We start from the raw sequence: 10823 nt of genomic DNA, 5'->3' as shown, positions 1-10823 counted from the left end.
ATTCTGGAGGTCTGTTATACAGCATGGTGACAGTAGTTGATAATGATTTTTAGACTGAAAATTGCTAAGAGATCTTGAATAGTCTTACCACAAAAATGTATGTGAGATAATAGATCTATTATTTAATTTGATTTAGTCATTTCATAATATGTACATGTATCAAAACATCATACTGTATACTGTAAGTACATACAGTTTTTTTTCTTGACAATTTCTCCTTGATAAACCTAGGGAAAACATAAAATAGACACAGTTGAACCCTAGGGACTGAAATCGATGGAGGTGCTAGAACTGAATATAGACTTGGTGTCTGAAGAAACGTGATTGCAGAAACTTAAAATGACTGAGGCTGCCATTGAGGCCTAGAGATGACAGAGGAGAAGCAGGAGGTGCAGTAGAGGTGGAAGTCATGGGTTACAGTTTCAAAATCAGGTGTTCAAGGATGGGAAAATAAATGCTTCCAACTCTCGCAGACAACTTAGGAAGAGAGGGACAGCTGAAAGGCTGTGGTGGAAGGAAGCACAGTAGTCAGCTGCCCCTGGGTTGCCTGGCATGGGTGGGAAGACAATTAGGTAGTGCCAGTAATTCTAAAAGTATTCTAATGTTTTCACTCAAAAGTGTAAGTTTGGTGCAGAGAGTCAGTAGAAGGTTCCTGGAAACTGAGTAACGTGATTGAAATCATCACCGTAGGGCTGGGGATGTACCTTGGTGGTAGAGTGTTCATGTAGCATGTGCAAAGCAGGGCTCCAGCAGCACCAGAAAGAAAAGAATGGAGTAGAACATGTCTTTGTGCTTTGTCCTTGAACTCATGGGTACCTGGCAATGCTTCATTAAATCCATAGATTCTGGCCTAAGCCAAAAATCACAGTTTTGTTTGTTTGACTGATTTAATTAACTTTTTAGTATTATTTAAAATAATTTTAAAAACCTTATATATGTGTATGAATATTCTGCCTAAATGTATGTTAAGTGATCCATATGCATGCAGTGCCTGTAGAGGCCAGAAGAGGACCCTGGATTCCATGGTATCGGAGCTACAGATGGTTGTGAGCTACCCTGTGGGTGCTGGGAACCAAACTCAGGTCCTTTGAAAGAGCAGCCAGTGCTCTTAACTGCTGAGCCATCTCTCTAGACCTTTAACTAAAAGTTAAAAGTTAACTTTTAGATTTTAGTTTGGGACTAAGGGTCTCAATGTCTGCAGAGTTACTGAGCCCTGGATATCCATTGTTCTCAGGAATGGGTTGGGGCTTTAGGGAAAGTAGCTCCACTCAGAGGAGGAGCGAGAAGTGGATGTGGCTGAGCACAGGGATGAGGAGCAGGAGAGGAATGGGGCCAGGAAGGAAGGGTAGCAGGGGATATTGTGATGTTATTTTTTTAAACTTTTTATTTTATGTGTATGCGTGTATTGCCTGCATGTAAGTAAGTGCACCTGTGTTGTGCAGTGTCCTCGGAAGACAGAAGAGGCTGTTGGATCCCCTGGAACTGGAGTTAAGGACAGTTGTTAGCTGCCATGTGGGTGCTGGGATTCAAACCCGGGTCTTCTGCAAGAACAGCCAGTGTTCTTAACCACTGAGCCATCTCTCCAGCCCCATGTGATGTTATTCTTTAGGAAGGTGAACTCAAGGCCTGATGCATAAGTATGTCCAGTTAGCTTTTATATATTTCCTCAAACTTACTGGAGGAACCTTCCCAGTATTGAAACCAAAATCATTATTTTCTTCCCCAGAACTAATTTTTCTATAGTTCTTACCTCAGCTTTTGGCCTTTGAATTTCTCATATTAAAATCTCTGTCACATAGTGTTCAGGTTGCCTTGGGGAGAAAGGGCTTATGGTGGGATTATCTCCAAGATGGCTGCCTCCCCAGAAGGTTTAATCATAGAACAGCACAAGCAGTAGCTGCTTAGGCCTTGTTCAGTGGGAAATATTCCTGCTGGTTGTTGTTTTATCAATTGACTGATTGGACAGGGTCACTTTATATAGCCCAGGTTTGCCTCAAACTCTTAACCCTCCTGCCTCAGCTTCCTGAGTGCTGGGATTGCAGGTGTTTGGTGCCTCATGGACTGTGGTCAGCCTAGAGATAGTGCTCTTGGCTTGGGAGCTGATTTCTCAAATTCTGGTGCTGACAACTGAGGTGACCTATTCTTAAGGAATTACTTGCGACATTCTCTGAGAATGAGCAGTATCAGTGGCATGTGCCTTTAAGCTCCTTGGCTCATCCAGGTTTATAAACTTCATGAAGAAGAACATCAGTCATGAAATTCCCTGCGTATCCAAACCTAGTGGGGCGAGTTCCTTTGTAGCCTCATTCCGTTCCCTTTCCCCCATAATACCTCTGTGTCCAGCTGTGTTCCTTGAAACCCCACCCCCTTTCCCAGAGCAGCAGGCCTTCCCACCTTTTGCTCACTTCCAGGTATCACTCATCACCTTGCTTAGCAGGCTCTTCTGGGTAGTGGATTACACCCCCCTTTCTGTTCTTGTATTTTCTTTTTGTTTTTGTTTTAAGACAGGGTTTTGCTGTAGGCATAGCTGGTTTGGAACCTGCTATGTTTACCAGGTTGGTCTTGAACTTACAGAGATCTGCCTGCCTCTGCCTCCTGAGTGCTGGGATTAAAGGCGTGCGCCACCATGCCCTGACAAGATGGCTCATCAGGTAAAGACAATGCTGCCAAGCCTGACGACCTGAGTTTGATCCTCAGGACTGGTGTAGAAAGAGAGAACCTACTCTTGAAAGTTGTCCTCGTGTGCGCACACACACACACTAAATAAATATAGTAACATTTAAAAAAAATTAGCTTCTCCTGGCGTGGTGGCGCACACCTTTAATCCCAGCACTCAGGAGGCATAGGCAGGCCAGTCTCTTTTGAGTTCAAGGCTGTCCTGGTCTACATAGTGAGTTCCAGGACAGCCAGGGCTACGGGGAAACCCTGCCTCAAAAAGACCAAAAAAAAATAAAATAAAATAAAGAAAGAAAAAAAATTAGCTTCAAGGTAAACATTGTGTTTGTTTCAACATTGGTCTTTGTACTAGGACAGGGACCTTGTCTTTTCCATTGACTCAATCTTTTCTCTCCCTCGTTCATTAAACATGGCTACTCTGTGCCCAGCACTCTGTCACTATAGAAGGTGTAGAAAGAGCACAGAAGTGTTTCTTTGTATTAGGAGCTTTATTTTCCTTCTAGGTCGTGATATTATTGGGCTGGCAGAAACTGGCTCTGGAAAAACAGGTGCCTTTGCTTTGCCCATTCTGAATGCGCTTTTGGAGACGCCCCAGCGGTTGTTTGCCCTGGTTCTCACCCCCACTCGAGAGTTGGCCTTTCAGATCTCTGAGCAGTTCGAAGCGCTGGGGTCCTCTATTGGAGTGCAATGTGGTAAGTGTCAAGGTGAACAGAGCCCTGGACTGTCATCAGAAGTGGAGCAGGTGAAAGGAGATGGGGAGAAAGTATTAGATGAGAGTACGTTTGTTTAATTACATTTAGGGCTGGAAAGATGGCTCTGCAGTTAACAGCACTGGCTGCTCTTGCACAGGACCCAGGTTCAGTTCTCAGCATGTGGTGGCTAACGACTGTCCTTAACTCCAGTTTCAGGAGACCCATCGCCCTCTTCTGACCTCTGTGGGCATTGCATGACATGAGTGTACCTACATAGATGCAGGCAATAGTCTCATACACAAAATACACAATAGTCACATATGCAAAATAAATTACAAAAAATAATAAAAGAAAGTATTGAATGAGTTACTGACTAAAGAGCTAATGCTACCTTTTAGCTTTTGGGGGAAGGACAAACGTAGGTAGAAACCTAGTGTTGGCTTTGGAAGGTGTTCCGTGGTCTGTGGAAAAGATTAATGATCTCTTTCCTCTGTTCTTTTTGTTTCTATAGCTGTGATTGTTGGTGGAATTGATTCAATGTCCCAATCTCTAGCCTTGGCCAAAAAACCACATATAGTAATAGGTGAGTCACTAAGAAAGGCAAAAGGCACCGTGACAGGGTAGATTGGAGAGATCTACCAATGCTGGGTAGACATTTGGGGAGCAGACATTGTGACCCTGTTTAATTTCTGAATCTCTTTATTGTTCTGTGGGGAGTGAATCATGTTCTTTTCCTTGAGCCTTTTCTCCTCAACCTTTCTTGGTAGCCACTCCTGGCCGACTGATTGACCACTTGGAAAATACCAAAGGCTTCAACTTAAGAGCGCTCAAATACTTAGTCATGGATGAAGCAGACCGAATACTGAACATGGATTTTGAGACAGAAGTGAGTTTTCAATGTCTTTAGAGCATCTCTGGTCTCCTGTTTCAAACTGGTTCGTCATGTGCTTTTTCTGTGGAGCACTGTGCCAGCCTCAGTGGGCTACGGTATGTCTGCTGTCTCTGCTCTGGGTGCTGCTCATACTGTCAGTGCCTCAGAACTTCCTGTCTTTAGAATTTGGTCCTGACTCTGACTTCAGAGCTGAGAAATGTTAAACCCGCAGTCTCTTTTCTGCTTCATTTGATTTAATCTCTTCTGAACACCTTGAAATGGCTTCAGTTTCTTTGATAACCACTCGACATTGTGTAGTTAGTTGAGTAATACTAATTTTTGGCCTTTTTTTTTTCAATAATAGAACTCAGTGAATTCTAGCTGAATTTGAGTTGGACTTTGAACCTTTCCAGTGGGTTCTGGGTCTCACCCCTGCACTGTGCAGAGTTTTGCAGACATCTAGTTGAAATATGCTGGAGTTCTTTCCTTTCTGTGCCTCAGGTTGACAAGATCCTCAAAGTGATTCCACGAGATCGGAGAACATTTCTCTTTTCTGCTACCATGACCAAGAAGGTGAGATTAGCTTGGACTTCTTTTCCTCGTTGTAAGAACTGATAGATAGGCCAGGTGTGCTGTAGGTCTGACATGCTAGCTATTTGGAAGGCTGAGGCAGGAGGATTGTAAGTGTAGGGGCTGCCTTGTACCACAGGCCGAGTTCAAGGCCAGCCCTTAGTGGCACCTTAGTGGGACTCTGTCTCAAAAGAGAATGTGAAAAGAGGACTGGGGATACATAGTTGGTAGTAAAGCACTTGATGTGCGTGCATGAGGCCCTGAGTTTTTAATCCCTAGCACTGAAACAACAATAGTGAAAACAAAAATAAAACAGAGCATTCAGGAATTAGTGCATTATTCTAGATTTATTTTCTTCAGGTGCAAAAACTTCAGCGTGCAGCTCTGAAGAACCCTGTGAAATGTGCTGTTTCCTCTAAATACCAGACTGTTGAGAAATTACAGCAGTATTATCTTTTTATTCCATCCAAGTTCAAGGTAAGTGTTGACTTTGATCATTGCTGCCGTTCCCTGGCTCCCTGTCGTCACCAAAAATCCGAGAATGTATCAGCTCTTGACTAGCTGAGAGCTGTGGTGCACGTTGGAGCCTCTCTTGCTGTAGAGTGCGTGTCATGCTGTGTTCATTCCAGACAGGGCGAACATTCCAGGAATTCACAGCATTTAACCAAAGTAAGGAGTCCTAGTGTAATTATAATTCTGTCCCAGTCCCTCCTTAAGGTAGTGGTTCACTTGTCTACTTTTTATGTGGCTACTTTGTAAGCTCCTTGCTTGGTTGCTAAGTACAGATCTCCTTGTGTACGACTCCGGACACATTGGGGTGCTTGGTTCACGGAATTCATAGTGCTGGTTAAGAAGTGCAAAGCTAGCTGGGCGTGGTGGTGCATGTTTTAGTCCCAGCATGAGGCAGAGGCGGGCATATCTGTGTGAGATCGAGGCCAGTCTAGACTACATAGCAAGTTCTAGGCCGGCTGGGGCTACAAGGAGACTGTCTCAAAAAAAAATAAGAAGTACAAAGCTAGCCAGGTGTGGTGGTGCATACCTGTAGTCTCAGAACCTGGGCAGCTGAGGCAAGGGGATTGCTGGGGGTTCAAGGCCAACCTGGGCTACATATTGAGACCTTGTTCCCAAAAACTGGGGGTTGGGGGAGGGGGGAAAGTATAAAGCTTGTTGCTGGTGTTTGGATAATTGAGAAGCTCATGCAGGCTTAGTCTTTCCTGAATGTGTATGCCAGGTCACCAACCCTTTCTTCTAGGTCAGTTACATACATTGTTTTGGGTTTGTAATTTAGGACACCTACCTGGTTTATATTCTAAATGAATTGGCTGGAAACTCCTTTATGATATTCTGTAGCACCTGCAACAATACTCAGAGAACAGCTTTGCTACTCCGGAATCTTGGATTCACTGCCATCCCCCTCCACGGACAGATGAGTCAGGTAAGAGTCCTTTGGCATGAACTGGTGGGATGAGGAAGGTAAACCCTAGAATGGATTTGTGCAGCAAGGACAGAGGGCATGCATGAATGCCATTGCACGACTGTTCTAGTACTGCTCTGTAAACTTTCTTCCTTTTAGGACAGTGAGGGACTCAGGGCTGGGGAGTTGGCTCAGTTGGTAAAGTGCTTGTCAGATGCAAGCATGAGGGCCCGAGTTTGACCCCAGAAATCACATCAAAAGCTGGGTGTGGTGGCATACACATGTAATCCCAGTTATGGGAAGACAGATGGATCCCTAGGGCTTGCTGGCTAGCCAGCCTACCCTATTCAGTAAGCCCAGGTTAGTGAGATCTTGTCTCAAGTAAAAGGTTGGCAGCACTTAAGTAATAGCATCTGAGGTTGTCTGCTTACCTCCACATGCTCACATGGACATATATGCATACACATGAACACACACACTAAAGAACATTTCCTAGGCAGTTGTCTGGTTTGTCGGTTGCTGAGTTGATTCATTCAGTGCTGGTGGCAGTGATGGTTTTCTGGCCATTAATAAATAAACAATTATCTCTGTATCATGTTGAAAACTGTTCTTGTTTTACATTACCATTTGTGACTTAATCTTAAATATTTTTGTTTCTTTCATATTAAAGAATTTTATTTTTCTATGTGTATGAATGTTTTGCCTGCATGTATGTAAGTGCACCATGTACATGCCTGGTGCCTGTGGAGGCCAGAAGAGGGAGTTGGATCCCCTGGAACTGGAGTTACAGATGATTGTTTGCTGCCATGTAGGTGCTGGGAACTGAATCATGTCCTCTACAAGAGCAGCCGGGGCTCTTAACCACTAAGCCATCTCTCTAGCTCCTCATATTTGTTTTGACTTGGGAAATCCCAGCTTGGACTAAGAAGGGAAAAACTTTTTCCCCCTACTTTTATTTATTTACTTTCCGTTAGTTTAAATCTGTGAGGAGCACAACATCACATGATTCTGTGTCCAGTGGCTTTTGCAGGAAGGTTTCTTCAGAATCTGGCACGAACCATGCCACTGTTTCAAACCATGGGCCCGGGCTACCTTTCCCCAGATTAGGGTTTTTGGTTTGGTTTGCCACCAGGAGTCACTGTGTTGTTTTTTGCTTTATACATAAACACATCTCTTGCCTAAGTAGAATTCAGTTTCCTTTCAGGCATAAACATCTTCTATTTTTAAGAAGAGCTGTATGCTCTCTTTGGTTCTGGAGACCTTGCTTATAGCCAGCAAAAGTGGCCTTCCACCACAGCTTTCCAGATGTATTTGCCTTTTAGAAGTCCTGTTCCCAGCAGGCCCCAGTTATCTGCCCCCAAAGTTCAATATCAGTGTCTCACTGACCTCCATTGGAGCCAAGATGGCGGAAAGAGAAAGCTCAGAGGGGAAAATCTTTTAAAAAATGTTATTTCAGCTGGGGGTGGTGGCGCATGCCTTTAATCCCAGGCAGAGACAGGTGGATCTCTGAGTTTAAGGCCAGTCTGGTCTACATAGTGAGTTTCAGACCAGCTGGGGCTATAGAGAGACCCTGTCTCAAAAAGACAGAAGGCCAGAAGAGGGGGTTGGATCCCCTGGAGCTGGAGTTACAGAACAAACAAAAAATGTTATTTCTTGGTTGTATTGTGTCTGTATTCCAATATTCTGTCATTTTCCAAAATTAAAATTCTTATTTCTTTTCCATCATCTCAGAGTAAGCGCTTAGGTTCCCTTAATAAGTTTAAGGCCAAGGCTCGTTCCATTCTTCTAGCAACTGATGTTGCCAGCAGAGGTCTAGACATACCTCATGTGGATGTAGTGGTCAACTTCGACATCCCAACTCATTCTAAGGTGGGTGCTGTTGCTGCCTTGACTTTCTTGTTCCAAATTTCCTTCCTTTCTTCCTTCTGAATATCTTTTTGTTTATTTTGTTTGGGGGTGAGCGTATGTCCCAGCATACAACTGCGGGACTGGGTTCCAGAGACTGAACTTGGTGCTTCAGACTTGGCAGCAAGTGCGTCACACTACCTGCTGAGCCATCTTGCCAGCCCCAAAGTTTGCTTCTTTAGTAGTGTTTTCTGGTTTTCCTTAGTTACAGTGTTTTTTCCTCTTTCAGTTCATCAAAAGCTGAGAAAGGAGTGGGGATGTAGCTCAGTTGGTAGAGTGCTTGCCTGGCATACATGAAGCCCTGGGTCTAGGCTATAGCACCACGTAAACTGGGCATGGTGGCACAAGCCTGTAATCCCAGTACTCAGAAAGATCAGTAGATCAAGGTCATCCTCAGCTACATACACAGTTCAAGGCTACCTTGGGCTACCTGAGACCCAGTCTCAAAATCACATAATAAAACAACACAACTGAGAGAGCTCTCCATTGACTTATTCTCACCACTTGCACAAGCCTGCCTATGTAGCATTAATAAATGGGGAGTTAAGGCAGCCAAGAGGCACTGGATGTGCAGCCTGAGGGGCAGGTGCAGCTGATGGTGACTTTTGCCAATCTTGTTTCTTTAGGAACTCCAGCTTCTGTTACTTGGTGTCAGGGTTTCTCAATCTTGACACTGTTGACATGTTTGACTGGAGAATTCTCTGTGGGGAGGTGTTGTTTGCATATAGTTTGCCTAGCATTCCTCCCGTCTGCCAGACGACAGCATCTCACACTCTTCCAGTTGTGACAACCAGAAATGTTCCAGGCATTATCAAATGTCTCCTGGGAGTGGCAGGATCAGCCCTGGCTTAACTTGTGTTCTTCTTGGCTCTTTTTTTAACTCTGGTAGATAAGGTACTGTCTCATTTACTTTCACAATAACTCTTAAGTTTGGGCATGGATTTCTAGCCCCTGTCTATAAATAGAAACTAAAGTTTGAAGAGGTTGAGATGTGTAGGTAACTTTGTAGCTGATGGATGGTAAAACCCCTAGGTTCAGTGTTGTTTTTCTTTGTATGATGTTGCTCTAAGCATGTAGATATGTGTTGTAGATTTGCCTTTCTATAAGAAAAAGCAAGCATTAGATCAATTTTGTGCTACAAAAATATAAAAAAATAAAGTTAATTTGTCTCAACAAGTTTCCCAGACCATTTTCTCCACCTTTCAACAGAAATGTATTTCTTTCAAAAGTTGGCAGCTGATTTTGCATACATATCCTATTACTTCTGATTTGAATGTGTTTACCCTTTTTGTTCTAGGATTACATCCATCGAGTAGGGCGGACAGCGAGAGCCGGGCGCTCTGGAAAGGCTATTACTTTTGTCACACAGTAAGTAAATCAGTGTTGGGACAGGGGAGTGTAGAGACAAGAACTGAGCACCAGAGCTCCAGAGAGCTAGGCTGACTTGGAATCTGCCTCCACCATTTGTCATTATTACTCACATAAACTCCCTCTTGGTTTCCTCCCTCTCTCTCTCTCTCTCTCTCTCTCTTTCTCTCTCTCTGTGTGCTGTAGAGGTTAGAGGTCAGTCTTAGGTGTCATACCTCAGAAGCCATCTGAGGAATGTGTTTTCAGACAGTTACTCGTTGACTTGGAGCTTGCCAAGTAGGCTAGGCTGGCTGTCCAGCAGGGACTCTACCTCCCTGTGCTGGGATTACAAGTGCATGCCACCACAACCAGCTTTTGTGTGGCTTCTGAGAATCAAACTCAGGTCTTTGTGTTTGCATATCAAGTACTTTACCAGCTGAGTCAGTTCCCCAACACTGGTTTACATATTTCTAAAATGGAAACAAATCTGAGCTAATGATGGTTTGGAGGATGGAGAGTTTGAGGTCAGCTTTACTATATAGTCTGTCTTAAAAACAAAATAGGAATTAATATATGTGAAAAATGGGATATAATTTTTGTCCTTCAGAAGCACAAATGGTACCTGTTATTTCTTTCAGTAATTACACCTGGGGAGCAGTGATCTTTCCCTTACTTATGTGTATGAGTGTTTTGCCTGCATGTACGTAAGTGTACACATCCAGAAGAAGGCATCAAATCCCCTAGAACTGGAGTTACAGATGGTCGTTAGCTGCCCTAGGGGTGCTAGGAACCAAACTGGGTTCTCTGTAAGAGCAGCCAGAGCTCCTTTAACTGCTGAGCCATCTCTCCAGCTCTGTACCTTTGTTTTAAAGAATATTTTTTGTGGGGATGACTCAGCAGTTAAGTGCTTGCTGTGCAAGTGTGATGACCAGAGTTTGGCTCCCTAGAAATCATGTAAATGACAGGTAGGAAAGGTAGCCTATAATTTCAGCCCCAGAAGGCAGAGGCAGGTGATCCCCAGAGTAAGCTGGTTAGTAGGACTAGCCATATCGACCAGCTCTGGGTTTGATTCATATTTCCTGCCTCAATGAATAAGGTGGAAGAATCATCCTGGGCCTCCACATGCATGTGTTTATGTGCACGTGTGTACACACATAGAAAATAGAAAAAAGTAGAAAAAGATTTTTATTTATTCTTCGACAATTTCTTACATATATACAATGTATCTTGAGCATTCCCACCCCATCCCATTCATCCCCCGTCCCACTCACCCCCGTTCCACTCATCCCCCGTCCCACTCTTCCCTGGACCCACTCATCCCCCGACCCACTCATTCCCCGTCCCACTC

The 10823-nt window shown here is 44.0% G+C and overlaps 1 protein-coding gene across 1 annotated transcript in view; it reads left to right on the top strand.

Annotated features, from left to right (window-relative positions):
- Positions 1 to 10823, top strand: part of Ddx47 (DEAD-box helicase 47) — a 17512-nt gene that overhangs the window by 3459 nt on the left and 3230 nt on the right. Inside the window, exons 3-10 of the mRNA XM_008837477.3 lie at positions 3180 to 3368; positions 3880 to 3951; positions 4136 to 4254; positions 4741 to 4812; positions 5170 to 5286; positions 6098 to 6244; positions 7955 to 8092; positions 9426 to 9496. Of these exons, the coding sequence (XP_008835699.1) occupies positions 3180 to 3368; positions 3880 to 3951; positions 4136 to 4254; positions 4741 to 4812; positions 5170 to 5286; positions 6098 to 6244; positions 7955 to 8092; positions 9426 to 9496 (925 nt within the window). The remainder of the gene's footprint in view (positions 1 to 3179; positions 3369 to 3879; positions 3952 to 4135; positions 4255 to 4740; positions 4813 to 5169; positions 5287 to 6097; positions 6245 to 7954; positions 8093 to 9425; positions 9497 to 10823) is intronic.

The sequence above is a fragment of the Nannospalax galili genome, unplaced genomic scaffold (genome assembly GCF_000622305.1).
Source record: "Nannospalax galili isolate Female #2095 unplaced genomic scaffold, S.galili_v1.0 scaffold210, whole genome shotgun sequence".
NCBI lineage: Eukaryota > Metazoa > Chordata > Mammalia > Rodentia > Spalacidae > Nannospalax > Nannospalax galili.
Note: the sequence above shows the minus strand (reverse complement) of the source record. Positions and strands in the feature narration are given on the sequence as shown.